The following is a 25,901-nucleotide window of genomic DNA, read 5'->3' as shown; positions in this document are numbered from 1 at the left end:
GCCGCCGATTTTATATTGGGCCCCGGTGACTGACATAGCTTGGCATGACATGTCAATTCCTCCAGTACATGTACCCATTCAGAACCATGAATCCCGCAACGACCAAGCTTATACGCCTCAAACTGACAGCAGCTTGTGGTGCGCATTATGCGAGGTCGCATTGTAGTTTGAGAATGGTTTGCTTTATTTTCCATTTCCTCAGTCATGGGAGAGCCTGCTAAACTCATTCGCTCTTATTTACGATGCAGCACCCTAGGGTAGGTACCGACAATGGGTATTTCCGGGGTGAAAGCACCTCTCCTGCAAGCCAAGAACAGACGCCCTCCTACCGGTCCTCGGCTTCCAAGGGTCTGCAGCACCCTGACCCCTGTCAATGAATTCGCAAAAGCATGTTCCGCATCATCGGCATCAACAAGCCCGGCGAAGTCCACCCACCCATACTCGAAGCCTCTACCGTGTAGTTAGAAGCTTCAATCATTACCACATCACCAGACACCTTCAAGATATTATGGGGAACAGTTCTGATAGTCTAGAATTTGAAGAACCCCAATTTATCACCCTGCACTGGCAGCAACTTGAACTGTCCCCACAAATGTTTTAAACAGAGGTCATCCTAGGAAGCTATACCCCAAGAGGTAACTAGTCCTATAAGCGCTGTTCCGATAGGGGATTATCCTCTTGATGGTTGGCATATAGGAGGGTAAACTGCGAGAGAGGTTTGCTTGTGAGTATGTCCTCGAAGCCGTCCCACAAAGGTCAGGTGATTTATTCCGTCGCCATGTAGCAGACAATCGAGCAAACGTTGTAGGTACATCGGCCGCGTGGTCATATGGTTACCCCCACCGCAAATTATCTCCTGCCGTTATGCTGACGGGGCTGGCCGTAGTGCTGACGCTATTCAATAGTCTCGGTGTTGGCATGATGCACACACATTGACAAGTTTGATCGCAACGAGGCTGCCGAAGCAACATTGAAGCTGGACGGCATCCAAGAAAGCCCTCGCAGCAGTACAGACCCTGCAGTCATGTCAGAGTCAGCAATACAACAGGAAGATGACTGCATGGAGTCGGCTCAAGCTGAAGCCTTGCGAAGCCGACACCGAGCTGAAAGACCCCGAGGGTTATAAAAGCCTTCTGGGAAGACATGAATATGACATGATTAGGGCCAAATTTCTCACCAGATATCATCACTTCCCGTTCACAAAATCACAGTCCATCCGCACGTATGGCTGAAGAGAGTAGGCTGGTGTATAAATCTGACGGCGGCCGCAATGTGGCAGACATCTGGAATGATGCAATTCGCCAGTACCAAGGCATCGGAGGCAAAGATCTCAAGGCCGGCTATGCTCGATTCAAAAGCGTCGATGCCATGATCGACTTTGGCTGTAAGGAGATGGAGGCCTTCCACGGATTTCGCTACGATGGTTCCAAAGTGTCCAAGCTGCGAGGTCTGTTCAGAGACAGCATGGGCCTCATCGAAGGCGGTATGCAGCAGGTTGTCGCTGCAGCCACCCCAGCTTTCCCCCCAGCTGCTGCAGTTGGTACTGCCCTGACCATTATGTTGAGTGTGAGTGTCGCCAACTTTTATATGATGTCCAGATGACTCCACGGTAACTGACCTTGAAACAGGCCTGCAAAGATGTCGGCGCAGACTATGACGTTGTCACGACTTTTTTCGTTGACTTCACCATGTTTTTGAAGCGGATGAAGATTCTTGAGAACCGACTTCCTGAACAAGGAGCATTTCATGACTGCGTTTTCGATGTGTTTGCATCCCTGTTGAGGATGTGTGGAATAGCAACGAGGTACATCCAGCTCAAACGCTTCAGTAGGTCTTGTTCCTCAATCCAATCACTGTGTTGTCCAAATAAAATACGCGGCTCATTAAGTGGTTCTCAGAAAAATGGGTGTCAAACCTATTCAAAGGAGGCGACCCGGAGCTAGAAAATGCGAGAAGCAACATGGACAAGACAATGAGCAATCTGCATGACGCAACAGAGAAGGCGATCCTTGGCAACACTGTGGATCTTCAGAGGTCCAGCGGAGAGACACATGTGCTTTTGCAACAGATGGAACAGGAGTTGCAGCAAAATTCAGATGCTTCAAGAAAGATGATGGAGGAGCAGCGCTCAATGATGCAGGAGATCGCTGAGAAGCAAAACTCCATCTACCACGACGTCAAGCAGCTCCTCCAGTTTGAGATGGACCGCCGTCGGAACGAGCCCCTTCCAAAGCAGAGTGGTGCTAAAGCGTCTGGAGTTGGTAATAAACCACCCACATCCAATAGCGTGCGCAACCTTCTTGGATGTAGCACAGATCCCGACAAGGAGTACCAATCCCTGCGTCGCTCTCTGATACCGGAAACCGGAACATGGATATTCGAAGAGCCAGAATGGAAATCTTGGGTTGAGCCGGGTGAGGGAGGTGATGTCTCGCCCATTCTCGCCGTGGCAGGGCCCCGTGGGACCGGCAAGAGCCACCTAGCCGCCTCCATCTACGACCGACTGAAGCGAGATGCCGGCGAAAATACGTGTGTTGCCCACTTTTACTTCAGAGAAGACACAACTGACTTGGAATACTTCTACAACGCAATCAACTGGGCTGTCGTTCAGGTTGCTGAGCAAAACGCTACTCTCTGCGACAGAATCAACAAGGAGACGACCAGGGAGGATCTGGAATGGGACTCTGACGACTGGGAAGATGTCTGGGAGCATTTTCTCAAGCCATTGTTCCTCAAAAACTCAAAATACCAGCTGAGGATCGTGCTTGATGGGATCGACGAGTTGCCAGAGCTTGTTCATCGAGGAGAACTTTTGGAGTTTCTGAAGAAGGTCAGTGAGGTGAACATTAACAACGAGGCAAACATCAGGATTGTCTGCACTCTCAGAGATGTCAGAAGCGACAAGGATGACCTTTTGAGGCAACTTGAGAACATCGGAATCACATCTATTAGTGTAACGAAGGAGAAGCAAGGACCGGATACCAAAGCGCTGATCTGGGCCCACCTCAACAGCGACAGCGGGTTGAAGAGATTTGACCAGTACATCAAGCAACGGATTGCGAAGAGGATCGAGGAGGCTGCTGACTGTATGTTCCAGATGCTACCTGGGAATATGTGTTGAAGCTGATATGATTACAGGTATGCTTTACATTGAGCACATGCTGCGCCATTTCAGCATGATCGGGCGTGAACCTCTGGTCCTCAAGCAGCTGGAGCAGTCTATGCCAGCAAGTCTAGAAGACTGCTATGATCGCATCTTGCATGGGCTGGAGCAGAGGACAGTCAGTTCGCAGCGGGAAGACTTGAAGTCATTACTGGCCTGGTTGTCCTTTTCGTTCAGACCCCTGTCGCTGGCCGACTCGCTCCAGCTTCTGAAGACTGTTTACAAGTCCTCTCTTGATTTAGAATCCGAGCTTCAGGGAAACCAGCTTGCTAGAGTGCTGAAGATCGCCGACCGCGACGAGCATCGATCATCGGACAACGACGCAGGAGAAAAGGAATTCAACACCGATGAGAACCCGGACGCGAAATATAATGACCGCGATCTACCGCTTAAGTTTCAAGGCCGATCTATGCGCGACTATTTCCAGCAAGCAAAGGACATCACTGAGGGTCTTAGGACACCCGAGACTATAGCCCATAGAAAGTTATTCCTCGTTTGCTGCGACATCATTTGCGGCAAGATCGAAGTGGAAGACGAAGGTCTGCGAAACTACGCAGCCCACACATGGGGCTACCATTTGAGCTGGACCGGACTCACACCCGAAACAAATGGCGACAGCATTGCATGCCTTGAGGGCCTCGGGAAAATAATGACAAACGCCAACGGGGCTGCGTCTTTCATGCAACACCATGGAGTCGACTACGAGGAGTTTCACTCAGACTTTGCGGACGATTTTCCCATCAAGGACTTTGAGGGAGACCTACTCATATCGCATATAGCACACTTCGCTAGTTTGATCTCGAATTCAGACAGCGATCTACTTAGCCCGGGTACCAGAGCTTGGGCAAAAGACACGATCGAGGACAAAGGGAATGCATTTGTCTCTCTGTCAAAGGCCCACATCGCCGAATGGCTACAAGCAGCGGACACTGAAGCCGCTATGACTGCATACAAATTTGCAAGGTCATGTATTGCAATGGTCAGCATACCAGCTGCATTTATTTTCTTTTTACCACAAACAAGATGGAACGGGCTACTGACTGATGTGTATGAACTTAGACTGGCCAGAACCACCTATATAAGAAGGTCACTGCCAATGATGAAGATGCCACTTATGACAGAGAAGAGACGCTCGGGTTGCCGGGGGCGTTTGGCAATACAACCCAGACCTTGAATGCGGCATGGGCTACAGCCGCGATTCTCGAGCACGCGGGGCACAATGAGGATGCCCTGAGTGTCATATCAAGCCTGGTGGGTGACTTGAATGACGACACGGATCATTCAGACAGATTCAAAGCGCTGCATCTCCTTGCTCAAATACAGAGCAGCCTGAAAGATTATGCAGCCGCACATGACTCTATCACGAGGGCCCTGTCCCTTCAAGAAAGGATATCACCAAATCACCTACGACGCGCTCATATCACTCAAGCCAGGATATATACTAATCTGGAAAGGACTGATGATGCAGTCAAGTCGTACGAAGCAGCCAGGCAGTCCGTGCCGAATGATCCTTTAAAAGGGGAAACTCTGCGCTACGAATTCGACGCCTGGAACGACAAGGGCAAAGCCTTGGACCTCGTAAGGCACAAATGGTCACATCAGGAGAGGCTAGGATGGGTGACCTGGAACTACAGCACAGACGATTCACATCTCCATGACCTGGTACTCGCATGCATTGACGCGAAGGAGCCGCAATTCCTGGTCGAGGTCTACCAAGAAACCATTGCCATCCTCGACCACTTCGGCGCTGGGGCCGTGCTGAGGATCAACCTCGCGCAATGGTATTCCATGAACCAAGACCTTGCCTCTATGAAAAGAGAGTTATACGCCATACTTGACAGCACCCTCAGCAGCGAGAACAGCGAGTACTACCGCTTCACGAACGAGCATCCGGATTACGTGTTGTGGCGCGACACCTCCATGCTCATTGATGGCATCTACTCACAGTTCCGCGCCACCGCCGACAGGACCGCCAAGGCTCAACTGTTCGCCGAAGGAAAGGCAATAATGAGCCGGCCTCTCGCCCGCGAGGTCACGCTGCAGAAATCGTGCCAGGTCCACCAGAAGTTGACCCTCGCGAGGATGGCACTTAAGATGGGCCCTCTACACGAGTTCGAGGACTTCCTAAAACAGGCATTCGAGTTCACCATCGACGCACTGGTGGACGATGTGTCGTGGAACGACCGGAACAACCTAGAATCGTTGTGCAAGATATTATCCTGCCTCGAAGGGCTCGAATGGGATGCACAGATTGCACTGTCGGCGTGGTTCTCTAAGCTCGACCCTGGGGACCAGAGTTCCTCCCAGGCCAATGACGCAGACGAGGACAGCGACCCAGACAAGGACAACGATCCAGACGAAGACAACGACCCTCAGTCGGAGAACTGGGACCCTTTGCCCGATGACGAGGGGGACCTGACAGGATACGTCATGTCCTGCTTGTCCCCGCGTTGTGAGGCTTCGTGGCGGGCCTGGAAGGGAAGGAAGATCTACAACTGTCTCTATTGCTGGGACATGATACTCTGCGAGGACTGCTACAAGAAAAGGGTGAGTTACGACGAGGGCACCCCGATCCCCCCTGGTGAAAGTTTCTGTGGGAAGAACCACAAATTCTTGGGCCCAGTGGATGGTTGGAAGGGGATCACCAACGGGATTGTGACTATCGAGGGCCGAGAGCCATTTGCGTTCAAAGACTGGCTGTTAGAACTGAAGGAGAAGAAGTGGCCACGTGCTTGGGAAAACTTTTGGATCAACTGACATCTCCTTGTCCACCTGTGCACTCAGCCCCCTATCAACTATTTGGTTGCGATGCATCAGTCTCAACTTTCTACATACTGAAGTAGGTAGATAGCCTCCATGCTGTTGAGATCAACAGACGAACTGTTGTTTTTAAGCACTGGAGGTGAGAGGTGATGGATACAGGCGATGAGTGTGGGGCGCACCACCGGTTTTGAATGTGTTTACCGTCTGTAATTTGACATTGCTTCTTTTCGAGGATCTACTTGTGATTCCTCAACTCCGAACTGCGACTTGAATTGGCACAATATACATGCCGCCTCGCTTTGATCCTCACGTCCCACCATGTCGCCTTCTATAGCCCCATTCTCTGCGGCATTCCCTTACCTGCGGTGTGCACACTGGCGGCGCAGTCTCTTCCCACACGAGCAAAGCTCTGACGAGTCTTCTCTACCGAGACCCGTTTAACCCAGCAGCGTAACCTCCTGCTGTCCCTTGGTCCGCTCCTCGGCCGCGAGTTCCTTCTCGGCCTGTCGGTAGTACTTGGCGGTGTCGACGCCGTGCTGGTTGTGGTTGACAAAGTTGAACCACGGGACGGCATCGAAGAAGGTGGCGGAGTACCTCGACTGCCGCGCCGCGACGCCCTGCATGTGTGGGCTCAGCGTGCTCACGCCGTACAGGGGCTCGCCGCGCTTGACCTTGTCGACCATCTCCCGCATGTCCATCTCGATCTCCCGTGCGTTCTCGCTCATGCCGTAGAACCTCACTGCAAATTAGGCCTGGTCAGCAATCGTCCAATTCGTCCCCGTGCTTCCGTCCTTCTGGCTTGTACCCCGCCCCCTGTGTCTGTCTTCGTTCCTGGCTGAGGCTTCACGTACTGATCGATCGTTGATAGAAGGACAGGAAGCCGCCGCAGACTCCGATGAAACCGGCAAGTCGCATCACCCGTGCGAAGGCGCCCCGTCCGGCGTACGAGGGTGCGAACCTCTCCATCGTCCAGAGGAGTCCGGGACCTGCTGCTGCGGCCACCGCGCCGAAGGCGTAGTCGGAGGGTCGGGCATAGGCGATTACCCGCTTGAAATGTCTGTTTCCATCATTCAGTCAAGATCTGTCTCGTTTCGGTTCGCTCGGAGGGGTTGCATCTGCATCGTACGGGTCATTGTCTATGAGCTTGGGTGGGCGTTAGCGATTGGCGGGACCCCGGATGTCAATTGGAGCTCTCAACATACCGGGAACTCAGTCTTGATGGTCTTGCTTGGTATGTACGTCTGCGATGTTTGGTTCGCCATGGTTGCGACGGGCAATCTTGCTGCCAGCGAGGTTGAGGACTGCGATCAATTGCCGAGTCGGTCGATTGTCAATTGCAGCTCGGCGAGTGGACGTCAAGCTTGACAATTGTGGGCGCCTGAAACGTCAGGCAGAACATGTACGGGGTACCTCTTTCACCCCGCGGGCTGACCCGACGGTACCAAGGTACAAGCAGGGATCATGGCCAGCATGGGCCATTTCCAATTAAGCTGCGAGACGCGTGCAGTAGGGACCCAGACGCGTCTCCCTCTCGCCTGCACCATTCTACGATTCTTCCTTGCCATATACCCTCACAACACACGAGAAAATCCCTTGTCCCAGCAGAACCAGGCCAGCAGTCACCATGCCGTCCAAAACAGACTCCAGAAATGCCGAACCAGCAGCAAACAATTTCGACGACCTGGATAACTATTTCATGGATGGAGACCTAGACGATGACCCGTTCGCGTCTCCCCAACCCGAGGACAACTCAAAGTCTAACAAGCGAAAAGAGCCAGGCGATGGTCTTGGTATCGATGAGGAGGTTTCCGTTGCAAAGAAGGCCAGAGTTCCCAGAGTCAAACTCGACCAAGAGAGGTACATCCACGCGCAACTACGGCTTCACTGTGACGAGTCCGAGGCTAACAATTGCGTAGGTTAGTTTCAGAAAAGGGCATACCTGCGCTGAAGAAGCGATCCGGTAAACTGAGGTTAAAAGGCAAGGGTCACGAGGTAGGTTTGGATCTCCAGAGTTCAGCGGCCACTCATTGGCAACATTAGCTCACCACGAACTCTCTAGTGGAGCGATGCATCACGCCTACTGTCATTCTACCAGGAATGGCTGGATGATCTTTTCCCCAAGGCCAAGTTCTTGGACGCATTGGCCATGGTGGAAAAGGCAGGGCACCACAAGGCTATGCAGAAGATGCGGGTGGACTGGATCGATGAAGGCAGGCCCAAGTCGACCGTGGTGGCCGACGGCGGAGACGATGATGAGCCCACAGGGGACCAGCAGCAGCCAGAAGAGGCGCCAGCACCACGACAGGCAGACCGAATAGCGCCCATCTTCGAAAAGACTGCCAGTGGAGCTCGGCCGAGCACGCCGCCCGCGGACGACCTTTTCGGGGACGACATCTACGGAGCCACTCCGATCGGTGCCAGCAAGAACAGCAGACCGTCGGATACAAGAGGCGAACCTGACCAGGACGAACTGGATGCGCTCATGGCAGAGATGGATCAAGAGCCGAGCATCCCGTCGAGACCAACAGGAGGGCCAGTCAAGAGCATATTCGGCGACGGAAAGCCAAAGGCGACAGAAAGGCCAAGACCGGCGGAGCCAGACGATGACGATCTTGATGCTCTCATGGCTGAAGCTGAGGCTGAGCAAGGCCCCACGAGGCCAGCACAAGTGCCGAGTTCAAAGGCACCCCCGGCAGATTTCGATGATGAAGAGGAAGCCATGGCAGAGATGGACGGTCTCTGGTGAGGCTTGGGACGCAGATTTGTACGACCATTACCGTAATGAATTTACGAGCACCCGTTCTTGTTGTGCCATCTGGCAATGTTCATCATTCGTCAGGCACACAACATGCTTTCATTTGCCTGCAGGTCGGAGTTGCCAATGCACCGTAACCACCATCAAATTCATCCCACCCAGCACTCTTCCCTGCGATTGAGTAAATTAATGGCCCGAAAAGAAAGACGAAAAGACTCATTAGAATGTAGCCAAAAAAAAGGAGGTAAACAAATTTCCTTATTTCTTCATACTCTCTCTCTCTCTCTGTCGTGGAGGGTAGGTGTTTGGAGGTCCCGTGAAGCGACCCCTGTCCGGCCATTTGATGTCATCAACTGCTTGAGCATCACCCCAGGAATTTTGGTGGGGCCGCCGCAGTTCATCCCACCTGCAGGTAGCACTCAACTTCCACGGTAGCTCAAGAGCTGCCAATCCACACACGACACGAACAGAACTGTGTCTCGGCTTTGTATTTGAAATGGTCTCTTCCCGACGGCTGCAAATATGACAAATTCAATCTCAGAAGCTCTCGCGCAGCTTCACCTGGCTGAGGAGTCTGCCAACGACGATGCGATCGATGACATCCTCGAGAGAACAGCTCCCCACAGCCAGCGCAGGCCAGAGCCCGAGGAGTTGAAGAAGCACCTCGAGCAGAAGTACCTGACTCCCTCGCAGACCTTCTCCACGGAATGGCTCAACCGCTTGCAACAGTACTTCACCCTCCCCTGCCCCGCTGTTTGCTGGCATGCGCAGGTGCTAATCAACACACGTTGCTAGACGATGGGACTGCCCCGTTGATTACACCGACCTCTTTGCCATCGCGCCCACCCAAACTCGCACCGTGACACGCTTCGAAAGAAAAGGACTTGAGGGCAGGGTCGTCGGCTACAAGAACGTCACCGTCACGGCCAACAGCGCCACGGCCAAGAACTCGACCTCTTTTGCACGAAAGCCCGCCTCCCGAGCCGATTTTGTGCGCGGTGCAGCTGGCTTCTTCCCGTTTGCCCCCGGTGGCTTGGACGGCATAGAAGCAACGGCTGCTCTGGAAGACCAGGCGCTGCGGAACGAGGGGTACCTTGACGTGACCTCGGGGACAAGCAAGCTCGAGAGGGTCATCAAGCTTGGCGAAGAAGGGAGGCTGTTGGAGGTTGCGCCCGGGCTAACAAGAGGCATCGACTTTTCCAAGAAGAAAAAGACGCAGGCCGGCGAGGAGGAAGCTAAAGAGGTTGAGAAAGAGCTCGATCAGGAGCCAGATCAGTTACCAGACGGGGAGCAGACGAACGGAGAAGCCGTCAACGGTGACAGTACTACCCCAGAGAGCCAGGCAGATCAGGAAGGCGACGAAGACGAAGACATCGATGCAATACTTCCCGTCGAATTCCCGGCCCTAGAACCACATGGCAAACTCGTCGCGTCGAGTGCTAGAAAGGCTGGCCGCGAGTGGGCACACATGGTGGACATCAAACGGGAGATACCCAACTTCCATGAGCTGGTACCGAACCCGGCGAGGGAATGGCCTTTTGAGCTCGACACTTTCCAGAAGGAGGCCATATACCATCTCGAGAACGGCGATTCCGTTTTCGTGGCCGCACATACCTCCGCAGGAAAGACGGTCGTGGCTGAGTACGCCATTGCTCTTGCTGCGAGACACATGACGAAGGCCATCTACACCTCTCCGATCAAAGCGCTCAGCAACCAGAAGTTCCGCGATTTCCGGGAGACCTTTGATGAGGTCGGCATTCTGACAGGAGATGTTCAGATCAACCCCGAGGCTAGCTGCCTTATCATGACGACCGAGATTCTGAGAAGTATGCTGTACAGAGGAGCAGACGTGATTCGCGACGTTGAATTCGTAATATTTGACGAGGTGCACTACGTCAACGACGCGGAGAGAGGTGTGGTCTGGGAAGAGGTCATCATCATGCTTCCTGATCATGTATCACTAATTCTTCTATCTGCCACCGTACCGAACACGCACGAGTTCGCATCATGGGTTGGCAGGACAAAAAAGAAGGACATATACGTTATCTCAACTCCCAAGCGACCAGTTCCACTGGAACACCACCTCTGGGCAAACAAGAACATCTACAAGATTGTGGACTCGGAGAAGAAGTTCATCGAGAAAGGCTGGAAGGACGCGAACTCTGCTCTCCAACGCCGAGACCATCCCAAGACCAACGAGGTTGCGAACAATGCGCGCGGAGGCGGTAACCAAAGGGGAGGCCGCGGGGGACCTAACCAAAGGGGCGGCAACAACCAGCGTGGAGGTCGTGGAGGTAATAATCAGCGAGGAAGAGGCGGCCCTCCGCGGGCGAGCCACAACCCGGGCCACATGGGCCGTGCTGGCCGTGTTGGAGGCTTTACGTCGGCTGCCCAGGACAAGAACTTGTGGGTTCACCTCGTGCAGTTCCTCAAGAAGTCATCCTTGCTCCCGGCATGCATTTTCGTCTTCTCCAAGAAACGGTGCGAGGAAAATGCCGATGCGCTGAGCAATCAAGATTTCTCCACGGCTCAGGAAAAGAGTCACATCCACATGATTGTCGAGAAGTCACTCGCACGGTTGAAGCCAGAGGACCGAGTGCTGCCACAAATCATCAGGATGAAGGAGCTGCTTTCACGTGGCATAGCAGTTCACCACGGTGGCCTTCTCCCCATTGTGAAGGAACTGGTGGAAATCCTGTTTGCGCAGACCCTGGTCAAGGTGCTGTTCGCAACGGAGACGTTTGCCATGGGTCTCAACCTCCCCACCAGAACAGTTGTCTTCTCGGGTTACAGAAAGCATGATGGCCACTCTTTCCGCAACTTGCATCCAGGCGAGTACACTCAGATGGCCGGCCGGGCAGGAAGGCGTGGACTGGATACTGTGGGGTCCGTCATCATTGTGCCCCCCGGCGGGGATGAAGCACCTCCCGTCGTTGATCTCCAGAAGATGATCCTTGGTGAGCCCCAAAAGCTGCGGTCACAATTCCGATTGACCTACAATATGATCCTCAATCTTCTCCGAGTCGAAGCTCTCAAGATCGAAGAAATGATTAAGCGCAGTTTCTCCGAGCATGCCACGCAACAACTGTTGCCAGAGCATGAGAAGGCTGTCAAGATTTCAGAGGCCGACCTGGCCAAGGTCAAACGAGACTCTTGCGACATCTGCGACGTTCACATGGACGAGTGTCACCAAGCCGCCCAGGACTATCGCACCCTGACCGAGGAGTTGTACAAAGGGATTTTGAACATTCCTATCGGCAGGAAGATATTCTCTCGCGGGGCTCTCATAATATTCCAGAAGGACGGTATCAGAACCCCGGGTATCTTGCTGGCAGACGGCACGGGTATGCAGGTTTCCGCTGATGTGGGACCTACGGTGCATGTCCTTGAGATCAAGGCAAATAGAGACACCCGCGACTCAACCGACATGCTACCTTGCATACCGGCCTTTCGCCCTATGTTCCAAGATCTCCCGAAGCACAAGAAACACATACAGACCAAGGTCATGCATGTGCCTCTGTCAGACGTCGAGGTCATCACTGGTCACCAGACAAAAGGTGTCATCCCTGAGATCTTCCAGGGTGGCGAGGGTGGCAAAGCTGCGAAGGAGGCGATCATTCAGATCTGCAAGACTTGGCAACAGGCCTACTTTGACGAGGCCGACCTCCGCCGAATCAAGAGCATGAATTTGCAGGAGATTGTTCAGAAGAGAAAACTGGCCGAGCAAGCAGTCACCGGTTCTGATGCTCTGAAATGTCCCGAGTTCCTGAAGCATGTAAGTGCTAAGTGAAATTCGTTCAAGATGTCTCACTTGGCAATTTGATCACTAACATCTCTCCAGTTTGCAATGTGCCATGACCAGTGGCTCATCAAGGAGCACATCGAACAACTCCGCCAAGCCCTGTCAAACCAAAATCTGCAACTCCTCCCTGACTATGAACAGCGCATCCAAGTCCTAAAGGACTTAGAATTCATCGACGACTCCTCCCGCATCCAGCTTAAGGGCAAAGTAGCGTGTGAAATCCACAGTGGCGACGAGCTCGTCCTCACAGAGCTGATTCTCGACAACGTGCTGGCCGACTACGAGCCCGCTGAGATCGCCGCACTGCTGTCGGCCTTTGTATTCCAGGAGAAATCAGACATCGAGCCCTCCCTGACTGGCAACCTCGAAAAGGGCCGCAACACCATCGTCGCCATCAGCGAGAAGGTGAACGCGGTGCAGGAGCTGCACCAGGTCATCCAGACCTCGGACGAGAGCAACGACTTCGCGTGCAAGCCGCGCTTCGGGCTCATGGAGGTGGTGCACGAGTGGGCCCGGGGCATGAGCTTCAAGAACATCACGGGCCTGACGGACGTCCTCGAGGGCACCATCGTGCGCACCATCTCGCGCCTGGACGAGACGTGCCGCGAGGTGAAGAACGCGGCGCGCATCATCGGCGACCCGGAGCTGTACCAGAAGATGCAGACGGCGCAGGAGATGATCAAGAGGGACATCACGGCCGTGGCGAGTCTCTACATGTAGGAGGCGTTTGTCGGAGCTGTCCCACCTACTGTCTGACTGCGCTGGATTACTTGAGCTTTACCCTTCTGGGAGCCCATGCTCACTTTTGTTGGAGATGCAGCTGCGGGTGGGTGGCCTCGGGGCAGTTTACTTGTTTTCATTTTCACGACATCACGAACGGGCATGAAAGATGGTCATGGCGAGCCGAAAACGGCAGTTTGTGATAGAAAGAAGATAATGGATATCATGATGTACTGGGCTGCTGAATGTTCTGGTTGCACATTACTCGTGGCATATTTCAAGTGGTGATGATTGTACATATTTGCTGACTTATTCACAGGGCATGATCCACTCTACTGGAGTATCTTTCTTGAAGGACCCTTCAGAAAGATGCAGACTTCGAACAATCCCTCGACTTCATCAAACACCCTACCCATCCCATCACGTGCAATCCAGCCAGCCAGCGGTGCACAAACGACATGCAGCCCGAACAAGCTGCCGATCAATCAAGCCACATGAACGCTTTCTCCACCTCCCACTGGCCAGCAGCCACCAGTCCAGCAACGAACCAATTGCCGCCTACTCTGCCATGGGCCCCTTGGTGGATGGACAGGCGGGCTTAGCTCGGTGCCGGGCCCCAAGCTAATGCTGGATGAGAGCGAGCGCCCAGTCTGATGTGGACTCATAGGCCCTGGCTTCGTCTGATGTTTGGGACACCCGAGGTTCGAATATGCCCCAGTGGTTAGGAGCCATGAAGGCACGATCTCGGTGATGTCCCTTTTTGACCTGTTGGTCGCTGGTTCGAGTCGCCCTGCCGTGGCTTGATGTGCTCTTTTTTCACCCACCCCTACTATTACTGTTCCAAGTCCTGGCCTCGAGGAGTCGTGGACTTTTTTAGTGTTCAGTCCACCACGATTTTACCCACAGGACGTCAGAGAAACGTAGCAAAGACAAGCTTCCATATTTGACATGCTGGTAATAATTCATATGACTATGAGATGCCCTACTCCACCAACGCCAAACGTAGCCTGGCCCGTTCCAAATGATCGTGATCCGGCCCCTCTTCTAAAGCCATAATCCACAATGGTTTCTTTGGGGGAGTGGGCATGGAACAACAAGATTGCACCGCCCTAAATACCATATTACCGACTCGGCTCGCCCCCGAGGTCCAGCGCCTCCTAGGCCCTCAGCGCCCGCAGCCTCTGCTGCAGGGCGTCCTCCTGCTCCGGGGTGGGCTCGGTGGTGGCGTTCTCCTTGACGGGCTCCTCCTTGGACGCGGAGGCGGAGGCGAGCTCCTGCGACAGCTCGACGCCCGCGTCGTCGGCCAGCTTGCCCAGCAGCTCGTGTATGGCGTCGTCGGAGACCTGGACCGAGGTCGACTGCGTCATGGCGTCCTGGTAGATGTTGTTGGACATGGCGTACTCCTCGTTCTGGTTCTTGAACTGCTCGAGCGTGACGAGGGTCTGCGGGTGTCAAAAGTTTATCATGTTAGCCATCGTTGCTTTTCTCTGGACGGAGGGCCTCGCTGGAAAAGAGGAGGGTGAAGTTGCCCTGGGATTCCCACCTTCTCCGGGTTCATGTTCTTCTGCGCCCTGCTCATCGTCCGCGACGACTGCGCCATCATGGCGGTCATGCGGTTCATGGCGTTGTTGGCCTGGATCTGCGCGACCGACAGCTCGGCCACGTCGGCGGCCTGGTCCATCTGCTTTGCGATGGCCTGCTTGGCGAGGAGCATGCGGGCCTTTTGGTAGGCTTGTTGTGTCTCGCCCTTTTTCAGGAGCTATACAATCCCCCCACATTCCATCGTCAGTGTCTGTACATCGGGGGTCGGCGCTGGCTTATCGCCCGCGTCCGCTCGCCTAGGAGGGAGACGGTTGTCACTGACAGTCTGGATCTGCTTCTGGAGGTCGGCGTCTGCTTTTTGCGCCTTGGCGGCTTCACGACGGGCTTGTTTGGCATTAAACTGTAAGACACAGCCCGTCAGTATCGCGATCGTGCACGTGGGTCTGGCAGGAGCAGTGCCCTGGTATAAGGCGAAAGAGGAGCGTGCGTACCCTCGCCTGGAACTCGGTCTGCATGTCTCGTGCGAGTTGTCGTTGCGACATGGTGGCGGTGGAGGAGAGGGGTTTATCGCTTGGGTAGATCGGGTGTTATCGTCGTTTGAAGGGCTCAGTGGTCGCAGTATGATCGGTAGACGTTGGATGTTCCGATGCGGGTGTTTTCGCTGCTGTTGCTTCGATAGGGGATCGTGGTTGTTAGATGATGACTGTCGTTGACGAAGAGCCTCTCGGATTGTCCCTGCCTTACTGACGCCTGCCTGCATGGTTGTCTCGGCCCCCCGTGTCGGGTACTAGGCCGCTGTAGTGGGGCAGGCAAGGCGGGGACTGCGCCACATGGCAATGACGTCCTTATCAAGGTACCTGGGTACCGATGTGCCTCAGCAGCAGGTAAGTTGTAAGTAAGTCAAGCCACAGCTCAAGCCACTCTCAAGTCAACGGCATCATCACTGGGGTTTCATCAACGGGGGAGAGTGAGACAGACTCAACATGATCTGTGTGCGGGTGCATCAGTCAGTGGTTTTCTTATCAATCATCGTCGCCACAATTTCATATTATCTCTCCAGCCATATGAGCTTCTTCAGAATGGCTTCCAAGGCAAAGCTGAACGTGCAGTCCTTCCCACGGCCACCTCTCCTGGAGAAGACGCCAAGGCATCTTCAGATCAAGTGGAATGGACATCTCATTGCTGACACAAACGACGCATATTGGGCCCTCGAAACCCACCACCCGCCTACTTACTATCTGCCGCCCTCGTCTATCAAGGTGCCCCTCACAAAGACGAGACGGACGACCTACTGCGAGTGGAAGGGCGCTGCCACCTACTGGAGCATCGCCAACCCGGAGACCTCGTCCGAGACAGTTTCAAACAGAATCTGGTCCTATGAGAGGCCCACTAAGGGGTTCGAGGATATCAAAGACTACCTTTCTTTCTACGCTGGTCCGTGGGACTGCTTTGTTGACGGGGAGAAGGTCGAGCCCCAGCCGGGAGACTTCTATGGCGGTTGGGTTACCAGCGATATCGATGGTATCGTCAAGGGTAAGAATGGGAACTGGGATCCTGTATTGTAAGGCCGGCTGAAACTTATGTGTACACATGCTTTTTGTGTACTTGTTGATTTCAACGATTGAATGCACGACTACGACTCTTGCGCCCCACTACATTCCACCCTTGTGGCATAGCATGCGTAAGTCTCGGCAGAGACAATACAACCACTACTACGATAATGTTTCACGGGATACAGGTGCCTATGAGTCGCGACCTGGGGACTATGAAACGTCCACTCACCATCTGAACACTTTGTACCCCTCTCATTTCGTGATCGAGGTTTGAGACATCTTTTTGTTGATAAAACATGGAACAATGGCTTATCGAGTTGCCTTTACTGCCACAACGGTCTCTTACCTACGACAGGTCTTGCTTTAGGCTTCGAGATGTTACTGTCAGCGGGGCCTGTCAGCTCGACGTTCAAGTTCCTGGTGTGCTATGCAGAGTCCATGTACCGGTTCAGGCCAGCATATGGTTACATAAAACACCGTCATTATTTTTCAAATTGAATGCCTTATAATTCTACCATTGTTACCTGGATGCCTGCAGATTCGGCATCGAAAGCCTCCGTCTCCTGTGGTTCAAAGGTATATAAAGCAGCTCATTGACCCAGCCTCGAGCACATCAACTCGCTCTGGTCACCAAACTGCACGAATCCTTCCTACATACTTCATACTGTCGGCCCCAAAAGACAAACCCTTTCACATACCAACGACTTCTAGACCCCGTCTTCAACATGGCGAACACGAAGCGGAGACGCGAAGAAGATCACGACCCGCCGGAGTCGAAGAAGAGCCAAACAAATAAGGTCTTCACTGTCGAGAAATTCATGGCAGACTTTCCGCCCTTGAAGGGACCTCTGGCGAAGGAAGATGAGCCGCCGCTGCCTTCCACAGTTCTTGCGGATGACGAAATGCAGGATGTCTCAAATGGGAGGAAGCCTCCATTCCGTTCCACCTTCAACATGCACCTCCCGCTCCAACTCAGAGGCTACGAGTCGGAAGACGCACTGAATACGCCATTCAACTGGATGAAGAAACAGTACTTTCACTGCATCATACCTGAGCTAGGCGAGGAGTACGACTTCGCCTATGAATCTGACACCTTTTACACGCTACGAGATTTTCACAACGCGCGAGTAAGAATCCGAGAGGGCCAGTACCTTCCCGATTATATCATCTACAGCCTTGCCACTCGCTGGTTGGTGTTGGGAGAAAAGGGTCGCCCGGCATCTGATGGCTACCTTGCCCAAGACGAAATTTTCGTCGCTACTTGTCTCCCGCTGAGCGACGACAAAGATGCCATCAGGGATTACTTCGAGGGATACTACCTTCGAGAGCTTAGCGCTCAATACTACATTCCCAAGAGCAAGTACTCGGTGCATTTTGTGGGCGAGCCGAAGAAGAGCGAGAGCGAGGACATCCAACACATCAATGTCGGCTCGGTGCTCATTCGGAACACCAAAACCGGCCGTGTGATTTATATCGACACCGGAGCTCGCACAAGCCGCGAGGGCCGGGCGAGACGTGCGGGCCTTGTGCTGAAGGCCTGGCTACAATTTCAGAAGCAGAAGACCCCGGACGCCGACCTAGGTCCCATCAGCAGGTCCGTGCCGTTGATTCTCGACGTCAAGAGGGAGACGCATCCAAGCCTGCGGTCACTACACGCCATAGTCTCAGCAACATTATTTCTCAAGCGCCGAATCACTGACTGGGGCGAAGTCAAGGCCTTCACACTTCGGGGCAAGCCTTGTAGCAAGACCATGGCAAAATGGGCAGTGCGAAGCATCTCGGGCTGGTTGGGTCTGAATTCACCCAAAACTGTCCTTCCCTCAAAGCCTAGCAGCACGTCTCAGACTTTTGGGCTCAACTACCAGAGAGGAGCTCTCATGGGCCGCAAGAAGCCTCACAAGGCGTCCAAGCGAATCGTGTCTGCTAAAAAAGGAAATCCACCCGTGTACAATGATGAGCCCGATACGGACAACGACGCCGTTTCAGTTCACGAGGACGATTCGGATCACGAGGCCAGTGATAACGAGGGCAGCCTAGCCGATATGAGCCATGGGAGCGTTAGCGGCGACGAAGACACTGACGTTGTGGACCAGTCCAGCGACGAAGACGACGACTCGGACAATATCCAAAATGACGAGTTCGAACCCGAGAGCGACATGGACTCGGTCGAAGACAAGCCCGCCAAAAAGGCAAGCCCCAAGAAAGTTAACTCCGGCCCTAGCAGTGAGCTTGATCAGTCCGACGAGACGGAGGACGACGGTGCCTACAGTATGGAGGCTTACGACGACATGATCAGAAATAAGGGGCCCAGCGGACGGGAGCACAAAAGGGCGAAGGCCAAGAGGGAGAAGTCCGAGAAGGAGGAGCCCAAGAAGAAGCGCCTTGCCAGTGAAGACGTCTTGTCGAAGAAATCCAAGAACACCCGTCAGGCCAAAGGGGCGGTCTATGACCGCAACCCCCGTTCTTCAATTTGATCATGAGGCCGGAGGCTGCATGCAAGGAAGATGAACTATCGAGGGCATGACGGTACGAGATGGACTGTTCGCCATTGAAACCTCTGTCATCGAACCCCTCTTTTGCTTTTGATTCCCGAGGTCCTCGGCAGAATCACAGATGCAAGAGAAAATTTCGAGGAGGGAAATACAGGATGAAATTGGACCATCAGGTGAATGGATTGAAATTGAAGTAGACCAACCAGAATCAGATTATTGTTTTGTTTTTTTCATCAAGAGGCCAATGACTCACGTGAAATGTTGATTGGCGATCGTGATCGTCAAAAGTTGTTCAGGCCGGAATATCGAAAATCTAACTACCTAGGTGCCTAGTTACAGTACCGTCTCGTCATCGAACTTGTGCGTTATCAAGTGGTCCTGTGTAAGATCTACAACTATTGAATAAAATTTAGACTGACTTGACACAGCCGCGGAAAACAAAACTACACATGACTCCAGACCCCAATCAAGCCCAGTCGATCAGGCAAGTCTCCCCTTCCCTCAACTCAGCATATTACCTAAGACTCGCCTTCCAAACACCAGCTCTCTTCTGCTCATCCTGCGCCTCAGCACCAACCTCCAGGGCTCCTTAGGCTCGCCACCATTCAAATACAACGCCTTGGGCTGATTCCCAAATGGCGACTTCGTGTCGACAGCAGCGGCTAGGACATCGCCCGCTAACTCACGCTTCAAGCGCAAAGTGCCGTTGGTCCAGATCCGGCCGAAGACGTAAAACGCAAGCGTGTATATGGCGCCTAGGACGAGCGACAGACCTCTCACAGTAATCTTGGTAAGCATAAGCCCAGGGTCCAAGCCCAGAATCGAGAGGCCACTCAGCCCCGGGTCTGAGTGGAGACGACTTTGAAGCTCTAAACCGAACGGCGGGTCTATCTATCAGTCTATGCTGTTTTCTATACTTCTCTGTCTTCTTTAAAGTTGACAGACTTTTCACTGACATCATTATGGCCAGGCACAATTTCGATGCCCCATAGTGCCGGATTGCAGCAAAGCGGGCCGCCATACCTAGGTATGCATCCCAGGTGCCTTGGCTGGTTCACCCGGTGGGCTCCATTTGCCCGGAATAACATACTCAATCCCGAGGTCGTCTCGCTTCTGCTGGCGGCAACGATAGTCTTCCATTTCGGATCCTCGAATGCACCAGAGGATTTGTTGCCTTCGTCTAGAGCACTGTGTTGTCATTGATGCCCTGCAGCATCCCTTCAACCGATATTCACGCTACCGGTGCAGCACCAGCATGTGCATGTAGCCATTTGATTCTGGAGACTCTCTAGCTTACAGTAGACCCACTTGTTAGGCCACCTATCCTGTCGCGCACCATGCCACCGGATCTGGCGGGAGTGGTAACAGCCAGGCTAGTAGACAGAACCAACAGTCACATTGCAGCACGTGGGATCTAGAATATCAAAGATGACGCAAAAGGTGCGTTTCGTTCGGGTCCAGATTTGGATCGCCGAAAGTTTGTTACTGTCCCTTGTTTACTGATGAATTTGTAGTCTCCTTGGCGGGTTTGCCGTTGATCGCGCTTTTCTACGTCTCTGCTGCTACCCCACGAACGTTCGAATATGAGGAGATCATCTCCACTTCTCCCCACACAGCCTGTCATTACTACCGAGGAGTTATAGGTCAAAGGCCCGAATGGGCTAGCAAGGATGGGTCCAACGGTTCATTATCGGAGCGACGATGTAGCGGTAGAGTTAACATCTCACGATGCCTTGATGCATTGTCTCTTTCCAAGTTTTTTGTCCCTGCATATGTAGCGTCTGACCTCTCTGTCTCTGCGTTGTCGTTGAGATTTGGTCTGCCGACAGTCCTGTCAAGATGAGGGCGGCAATCATTTCAAGCATGGCTACCTTGGCAGCCGCGCAGCTCGACTACAATTCGGCGCCTCCCAACCTGTCGACGCTCACCGATACCTCGCTGTTCTCTACATGGAGGCCGAAAGCCCACGTGCTGCCACCTTTCGGTCAGATAGGAGATCCATGCATGCACTACACCGACCCGTCAACGGGACTCTTTCATGTCGGCTATCTTTTCAACGGGGGATCCGGGGCGACCACAGATGATCTTGTCACCTATACCGACCTCAACGCGAATGGTGACCCGTTCATCGTGGCTGGTGGTCTCAACGATCCCATAGCCGTCTTTGATGGGTCGGTCATCCCGAGCGGAATCAATTGCCTGCCCACGCTGCTCTATACCTCCGTCTCCTACCTGCCAATTCAATGGACAATTCCCTACACGCGCGGGAGCGAGACGCAGAGCCTGGCGGTGTCGAGCGATGGAGGCAAGAATTTCACGAAGTTGGAGCAGGGGCCTGTCATCCCGTCCCCTCCGTTTGCGGTGAACGTGACGGGATTCCGCGACCCGTACGTCTTCCAGAGTGCACAGCTGGACAAGCTCCTAAACAGCACAGAAGGGTCCTGGTATGTCGTCATCTCAGGAGGAGTTCACGGCGAGGGACCGAGTCAGTTCTTGTATCGTCAGCACGACGATGAGTTCCAGTACTGGGAAGATATGGGTCAGTGGTGGCACGAAAATGCCAACTCGACGTGGGGCAATGGCGACTTTGCAGGCCGGTGGGGATTCAACTTCGAGACTGGAAATCTCTTCACTCTTGATGCGGAGGGATACAACGAGGCCGGCGAGACATTCGTCACTCTTGGTACCGAGTGGTCTCTGGAACCCATTGTGCCCCAAGTCTCTGATTTCAGAGAAATGCTCTGGGCAGCTGGCAATTTGTCGCTGTCTGACGATGGCCAAGCCAAATTCACTCCATGCATGGCTGGGAAACTAGACTGGGGTCACTCAGCTTATGCCGCAGCCGGCAAGGTCCTCCCCGCCTCGTCCGTGGCATCCACAAAGAGTGGTGCGCCCGACCGATTTATCTCTTACGTCTGGCTCACCGGCAACTTCTACGGGACTCAAAGTTTCCCGGCCGCACAGAACTGGACTGGCGCTCTGCTGTTGCCTCGCGAGCTCAGTGTTGGTACCATCAGCAACGTCGTTGATAACGATCTGGCGAGAGACACTGGTGCCTGGAGTATCTCCGCCAGCCACGCGCCAACAGGACTTTTACAGCTGAGAACTCTTAAGCAGAACATTGCACGAGAGCCTCTGGCTGCATTAATGGCTAGTAACGCGTCGTTCACTGAGCCGGGCCAATCCATCAGCAGCGCCGGCTCGACGCCATTTGCTCGGTCGCCGGGAACCAAGTTCTTCGTCATGACGGCAAATTTGACCTTCCCCCAAACTGCAAGAAACAGTGATCTTAAGGCCGGATTCAAGATTCTCTCATCGGAGTACGAGTCGACCACGATCTACTACCAGTTCTCCAACGAGTCAGTCATCGTGGACAGGAGCAACTCGAGTGCCGCTGCGGAGTCATCTGCCGGCATTGATGTTAGGAATGAGGCGGGTCGATTGCGGCTTTTTGACATCATGGAAGATGGAGAGGAGAATATTGAGACTCTAGAGCTGATGATTGTGGTTGACAATGGAGTTGTCGAGGTACATGCCAATGGGAGGTTCGCTCTTGGAACATGGATAAGGTGAGATATCAGCCACCCGTTACGAAAACAAAAAGAATAATCAGGCAACTCCGGGGCGCCTACTAACACTTCACTAGGTCATGGTATGAGGACTCAAGAGACATCAGCTTTTTCCAGGACGGAACTGGAAGCGTGTCCTATAGCGATGTAAAAGTTACTGAGGGTTTGTACAATGCCTGGCCTGATAGAGCAGCATAATTCGGACAGCTCACCTGGGCACTCTGGGTCACTTGTAGTCCCTGGGATTCATGAGACTGTATAATTGGCATAGGAGGATACATTGTTGATACTTGTTTCGCGGGCTTTTTGCAATGACCGCGAGAAGGCTTGCAGCATGTAGTTCTGTAGCTGCGACGCTAGGTCTCGTTACCTGTTACCCGCGTTCTGAGATGGGAGAATGGCCAATTTCCTATTCTTATTGGAGGACGCTCCATTGCCCCCTTTTGATCATCTACTTAAGTATCTAGCTGGATCTGCGTTGTCACGTCATCCCGAAGGCCCCATAAAAGTAAGAATCATGAGAAGCATATCTTGAATTGGGAAGCATGCCCGGCAAAAAAGCCTAGAAAAGAGCGGCGAGTACAGTCATGGCGGACAAAATAGATGCCACAGTAGTGGCACTACTTGCAACTGCAGGAGATGACGAGCCGGAGCTAGCAGCAGGCGAGGCAGACGTGATCGGGACGGTGTCATTCGAGGGCGTATGGGACGGGCTGACGACTGCTGTAGCGGGGCTCGTTTGCGAGGAGCTGACGGATGCAGTCATATTACTGGTGATTGTCGTGGTAATTGTTTGAGTTGTGCTCGTTGATGAAGACGGTGCTCTCGACGGAGTTACAAGAACCCCTGGGACAGTGCCTACTGTATAATATCCGGATTGGCCGCCACCTACAGAGCACGATTTGTTAATATCTTAATACTGCGCCAAAAGAATAAAGCGTTATCGAATCTCGCCTGGGACTCACACGTTTCGCCCGCATACCCGGGGCAAGGCTGATTGCACAAGGACTCTTCTGCTTTCTCGTCATACGAAGGCAGGATGTCGAGACACGCACAATTCATGAGTTGTGCTGCAAAAACAGGGTATCCAGCCTCGCGGCAAGTATAGGAGCAGCCCCCAAGAGTGTTGTATGTATCCCTCAAGTAAGTGACCGCCTCCGTGGCGTAGCATCCGACCGAATCAGGAAGGATAAGATCCTTGGTTGTATACGCCATCGGAACAGGAACAGGGATCCTCTCTACTGACTTTCACTGGACTCGCGTTGTTAGGTATCTCCAGATAGAGCATCGAACAGGACGGGGATGTCAGTCGCGTGTGGCATACTTTGGCGATTACGATGTCAGCACCACTTAAATACCTACATAGGCTATGCTGCCGCCTGATCCTCAGGCAGTCTAGCGGCGAAATACAATCTCACCTAGCCGCGAAGGATCATTGGAGGGTGCGCATGCAACCAACCAGAAAAGCCGATTGCAAATGCGAGAATGTCGGTTAACGTATTGCTCCTAGCGTCATGCACAACACGGCTGATCCTGCTGTTCTTAGAGATCACTCCGCGTCTGACAGTATGAGGCTCATGGTCTGCCAAAACCTCTAGAGGAGCGGGAGTTGGTTCTCGGAATCCCCTGAACCATGCCAATTCGGATTCTAAGCCCCTGCAGAAATGAAGGAGCCGGCATTGGTGCGCGCGTCATGGACCTAAGAACCGTTTCCTCTTGTACCTTTTTAGCGTCGGATCGGTCCTCGATGCTGAACACAAGCCGCTGGATACAAGGTCCTTTCCCCTGAGCACAGACAGTAAAGTCGTGAGCGTCATGACCCGTTGGAAGCCATGGACTTAATGCTATTTAAGGACGACTCAGAGGTCAAGATCAGAAAGCCTTACGGTACCGACAAATAAAAGAATCAGCAAGAATTTGTTTTCATTGAATTTTGTTGCCTCGCCTAACTAGCTGACGCTCGACGCCTTCTCACAGCCAACGCATTTATCACCAATCACCTTCAGAGAAATATGCCATCCGTACCATCTTACCACGTTCTTGACTTCTTTCACGATGATGAGGATGGTTGCGCCCTCACGATCACGCGAAACTACATCCGGTTCCACATAATTGCCGACCCTAAACGACTGAAGCGTGAATGTGACCGGAAGCAGGGCCGAGAATACTTTGGACTGCTACAGAATTTGCGAGATTCCGAGCGACGTGAAGATGGGTCAACCTCGATCGACAGCGGCATCGATGTGCAGAGCTCACATGCGGATGATTCTAAGATTAAAAAAGCCGGAATGACTTGTGGAGATGCTGAGGAGAGATTACACAAGTGGATGTTGGCACCTCTGGCCGCAAGACTTCAGGACTTGGCACCGGATCTACCACCAACCAAGCAGCAGACTCTCCAGCAGTGGTACGATTGCAAGACACACTTTTTCAATCTCGAAATCGCCGAGCAGGGGGTTGAGGCTGCGGAATTAACATCATCAGAGGACCTGGAAGAAAGGATGACGAAACTTCGGCCACACCTCGCGCCTATACCGAAGTACATCAGCAACATCGACATGCCTTGGTACTCTTCTGCCAGCCTCGAAGTCATAGCAAGCGCGGACACACCAAGCCCTTACCACCCATGCCTTGTAGCGCATGCACAAAGCGGCGAGAAGATGTTTTTCAAGACCGTGGATAACAACAACACCCAGCCCATCAAGCGAGAAATTGACATTTTGGCGAAGATAGAAAGGAAAGGGCTTAGGAAAATATTGCATTGTCCAAAACTACTGGGGATCGTAACATGTGACACACCAATCGTGTCGGGGAAGAACAACAGGAGTTCCATCATGGGCTTCTTGCAAACAGCAATCGACGAGCCGATACCTCTGACCACCAAACTTGACTCGGCAGTCCCGCAAGACAAACGAGACGCCTGGGCTCGGAAGGCCGACGACGCCCGGAAGATATTGCATGAAAACGGAATAATCTGGGGAGATGCCAAAGCCGATAATTTCATGGTAGACGCGAAAGACAATTTGTGGATCATCGATTTCGGCGGCAGTTACACTGAGGGCTGGGTTGATCCCGACATCGCAGAGACAAAAGAAGGTGACAACATGGGCGTGGAGAAGATCGTCAACGCCTTGAGAGACCCGGACCACAACGTTGCAGTAAGCGAAACCAGCGATGACGACGAAGATGAAGACAATAGAGTTGAAGCCACAAGTAGCCGGATAAGGAAGCGGGTGAATGGGTTTCACCACATGCGAGATAGGAAAAGGCACAAGGCCAGTTCGGCTGAGAAGGTTGGGGAGGAGAAGGAAGGGGAGGAGGAGAACAGATACTGTTATCGTGGAGGTGCAAGCTCTGGGCAAATGATAGGCTGTGACGGCTCAGATTGCGAGATGGAATGGTTTCATGTTAGCTGTACTGACATCACGGCGCTGCCTCCGAAGGAGGAGGCTTGGTACTGCGAGGCGTGCAAAGTCTAGATTTCTACATATATCACGGTAGATGGGCTTCGAATGAAAGACCATAGGCCGGCAAGTGGAATG

At 53.2% G+C, this 25,901-nt stretch overlaps 10 protein-coding genes across 10 annotated transcripts; 7 read left to right on the top strand and 3 right to left on the bottom strand.

The window, feature by feature from the left end:
• Window positions 1-1,224: 1,224 nt before the first annotated feature.
• KVR01_009616 (uncharacterized protein) lies at window positions 1,225-5,920 on the top strand (the record flags this gene model as incomplete). Its single annotated transcript, XM_044781773.1, has 5 exons — window positions 1,225-1,566; window positions 1,629-1,827; window positions 1,899-3,086; window positions 3,139-4,142; window positions 4,223-5,920. 5 exons carry the CDS (start codon window positions 1,225-1,227, stop codon window positions 5,918-5,920), a joined length of 4,431 nt encoding a protein of 1,476 aa, XP_044642118.1.
• Window positions 5,921-6,363: 443 nt separating this feature from the next.
• Window positions 6,364-7,188, bottom strand: KVR01_009227 (uncharacterized protein; the record flags this gene model as incomplete). The annotated part of the gene is made up of 4 exons (XM_044789412.1): window positions 6,364-6,665; window positions 6,778-6,983; window positions 7,053-7,069; window positions 7,129-7,188. The coding sequence occupies 4 exons, from the start codon at window positions 7,186-7,188 to the stop codon at window positions 6,364-6,366; spliced, it is 585 nt and encodes a 194-aa protein (XP_044641729.1).
• Window positions 7,189-7,414: 226 nt separating this feature from the next.
• Window positions 7,415-8,945, top strand: KVR01_009456 (uncharacterized protein). The gene is made up of 3 exons (XM_044792367.1): window positions 7,415-7,783; window positions 7,843-7,918; window positions 7,986-8,945. Exons 1-3 carry the CDS (start codon window positions 7,551-7,553, stop codon window positions 8,670-8,672), a joined length of 996 nt encoding a protein of 331 aa, XP_044641958.1. The 5' UTR covers window positions 7,415-7,550; the 3' UTR covers window positions 8,673-8,945.
• Window positions 8,946-9,110: 165 nt separating this feature from the next.
• Window positions 9,111-14,146, top strand: KVR01_009591 (SKI complex RNA helicase subunit SKI2). The gene is made up of 3 exons (XM_044788224.1): window positions 9,111-9,409; window positions 9,477-12,456; window positions 12,523-14,146. Exons 1-3 carry the CDS (start codon window positions 9,204-9,206, stop codon window positions 13,201-13,203), a joined length of 3,867 nt encoding a protein of 1,288 aa, XP_044642093.1. The 5' UTR covers window positions 9,111-9,203; the 3' UTR covers window positions 13,204-14,146.
• On the bottom strand, window positions 14,123-15,485 carry KVR01_009051 (uncharacterized protein). The gene is made up of 4 exons (XM_044781241.1): window positions 15,237-15,485; window positions 15,068-15,145; window positions 14,747-14,962; window positions 14,123-14,645 (listed from the first exon to the last, which is right to left on the bottom strand). The coding sequence occupies exons 1-4, from the start codon at window positions 15,285-15,287 to the stop codon at window positions 14,361-14,363; spliced, it is 630 nt and encodes a 209-aa protein (XP_044641553.1). The 5' UTR covers window positions 15,288-15,485; the 3' UTR covers window positions 14,123-14,360.
• Window positions 15,486-15,693: 208 nt separating this feature from the next.
• On the top strand, window positions 15,694-16,397 carry KVR01_008963 (uncharacterized protein). Its single transcript, XM_044785707.1, has one exon. The coding sequence runs from the start codon at window positions 15,729-15,731 to the stop codon at window positions 16,308-16,310; it is 582 nt and encodes a 193-aa protein (XP_044641465.1). The 5' UTR covers window positions 15,694-15,728; the 3' UTR covers window positions 16,311-16,397.
• Window positions 16,398-17,023: 626 nt separating this feature from the next.
• Window positions 17,024-18,772, top strand: KVR01_009603 (uncharacterized protein; the record flags this gene model as incomplete). The annotated part of the gene is made up of 1 exon (XM_044793888.1): window positions 17,024-18,772. The coding sequence occupies one exon, from the start codon at window positions 17,024-17,026 to the stop codon at window positions 18,770-18,772; it is 1,749 nt and encodes a 582-aa protein (XP_044642105.1).
• A 1,881-nt stretch (window positions 18,773-20,653) lies between these two features.
• On the top strand, window positions 20,654-22,363 carry KVR01_009123 (uncharacterized protein; the record flags this gene model as incomplete). Its single annotated transcript, XM_044782045.1, has 1 exon — window positions 20,654-22,363. The coding sequence occupies one exon, from the start codon at window positions 20,654-20,656 to the stop codon at window positions 22,361-22,363; it is 1,710 nt and encodes a 569-aa protein (XP_044641625.1).
• A 394-nt stretch (window positions 22,364-22,757) lies between these two features.
• On the bottom strand, window positions 22,758-23,652 carry KVR01_009337 (uncharacterized protein). Its single transcript, XM_044793741.1, has 2 exons — window positions 23,325-23,652; window positions 22,758-23,247 (listed from the first exon to the last, which is right to left on the bottom strand). The coding sequence occupies exons 1-2, from the start codon at window positions 23,572-23,574 to the stop codon at window positions 22,922-22,924; spliced, it is 576 nt and encodes a 191-aa protein (XP_044641839.1). The 5' UTR covers window positions 23,575-23,652; the 3' UTR covers window positions 22,758-22,921.
• A 366-nt stretch (window positions 23,653-24,018) lies between these two features.
• On the top strand, window positions 24,019-25,893 carry KVR01_009118 (uncharacterized protein). Its single transcript, XM_044794110.1, has one exon. The coding sequence runs from the start codon at window positions 24,372-24,374 to the stop codon at window positions 25,836-25,838; it is 1,467 nt and encodes a 488-aa protein (XP_044641620.1). The 5' UTR covers window positions 24,019-24,371; the 3' UTR covers window positions 25,839-25,893.
• Window positions 25,894-25,901: the final 8 nt, after the last annotated feature.

This window comes from Diaporthe batatas (assembly GCF_019321695.1).
Source record: "Diaporthe batatas strain CRI 302-4 chromosome Unknown Contig00011, whole genome shotgun sequence".
NCBI lineage: Eukaryota > Fungi > Ascomycota > Sordariomycetes > Diaporthales > Diaporthaceae > Diaporthe > Diaporthe batatas.
Note: the sequence above shows the minus strand (reverse complement) of the source record. Positions and strands in the feature narration are given on the sequence as shown.

Coding starts and splice junctions, on each gene's coding strand:
- KVR01_008963 (XM_044785707.1), top strand. CDS start 15,729: ATGATCTGTGTGCGGGTGCATCAGTCAGTGGTTTTCTTATCAATCATC.
- KVR01_009337 (XM_044793741.1), bottom strand. CDS start 23,574: ATGGCGTATACAACCAAGGATCTTATCCTTCCTGATTCGGTCGGATGC. Junction 23,248..23,324: donor CGGGTATGCGGGCGAAACGT/GTGAGTCCCAGG, acceptor CGTGCTCTGTAG/GTGGCGGCCAATCCGGATAT.
- KVR01_009591 (XM_044788224.1), top strand. CDS start 9,204: ATGACAAATTCAATCTCAGAAGCTCTCGCGCAGCTTCACCTGGCTGAG. Junction 9,410..9,476: donor TGGCTCAACCGCTTGCAACA/GTACTTCACCCT, acceptor ACACGTTGCTAG/ACGATGGGACTGCCCCGTTG. Junction 12,457..12,522: donor GTCCCGAGTTCCTGAAGCAT/GTAAGTGCTAAG, acceptor ACATCTCTCCAG/TTTGCAATGTGCCATGACCA.
- KVR01_009118 (XM_044794110.1), top strand. CDS start 24,372: ATGCCATCCGTACCATCTTACCACGTTCTTGACTTCTTTCACGATGAT.
- KVR01_009456 (XM_044792367.1), top strand. CDS start 7,551: ATGCCGTCCAAAACAGACTCCAGAAATGCCGAACCAGCAGCAAACAAT. Junction 7,784..7,842: donor GTCAAACTCGACCAAGAGAG/GTACATCCACGC, acceptor ACAATTGCGTAG/GTTAGTTTCAGAAAAGGGCA. Junction 7,919..7,985: donor TAAAAGGCAAGGGTCACGAG/GTAGGTTTGGAT, acceptor CGAACTCTCTAG/TGGAGCGATGCATCACGCCT.
- KVR01_009051 (XM_044781241.1), bottom strand. CDS start 15,287: ATGTCGCAACGACAACTCGCACGAGACATGCAGACCGAGTTCCAGGCG. Junction 15,146..15,236: donor AGACCGAGTTCCAGGCGAGG/GTACGCACGCTC, acceptor TGTGTCTTACAG/TTTAATGCCAAACAAGCCCG. Junction 14,963..15,067: donor TCCAGAAGCAGATCCAGACT/GTCAGTGACAAC, acceptor GGGATTGTATAG/CTCCTGAAAAAGGGCGAGAC.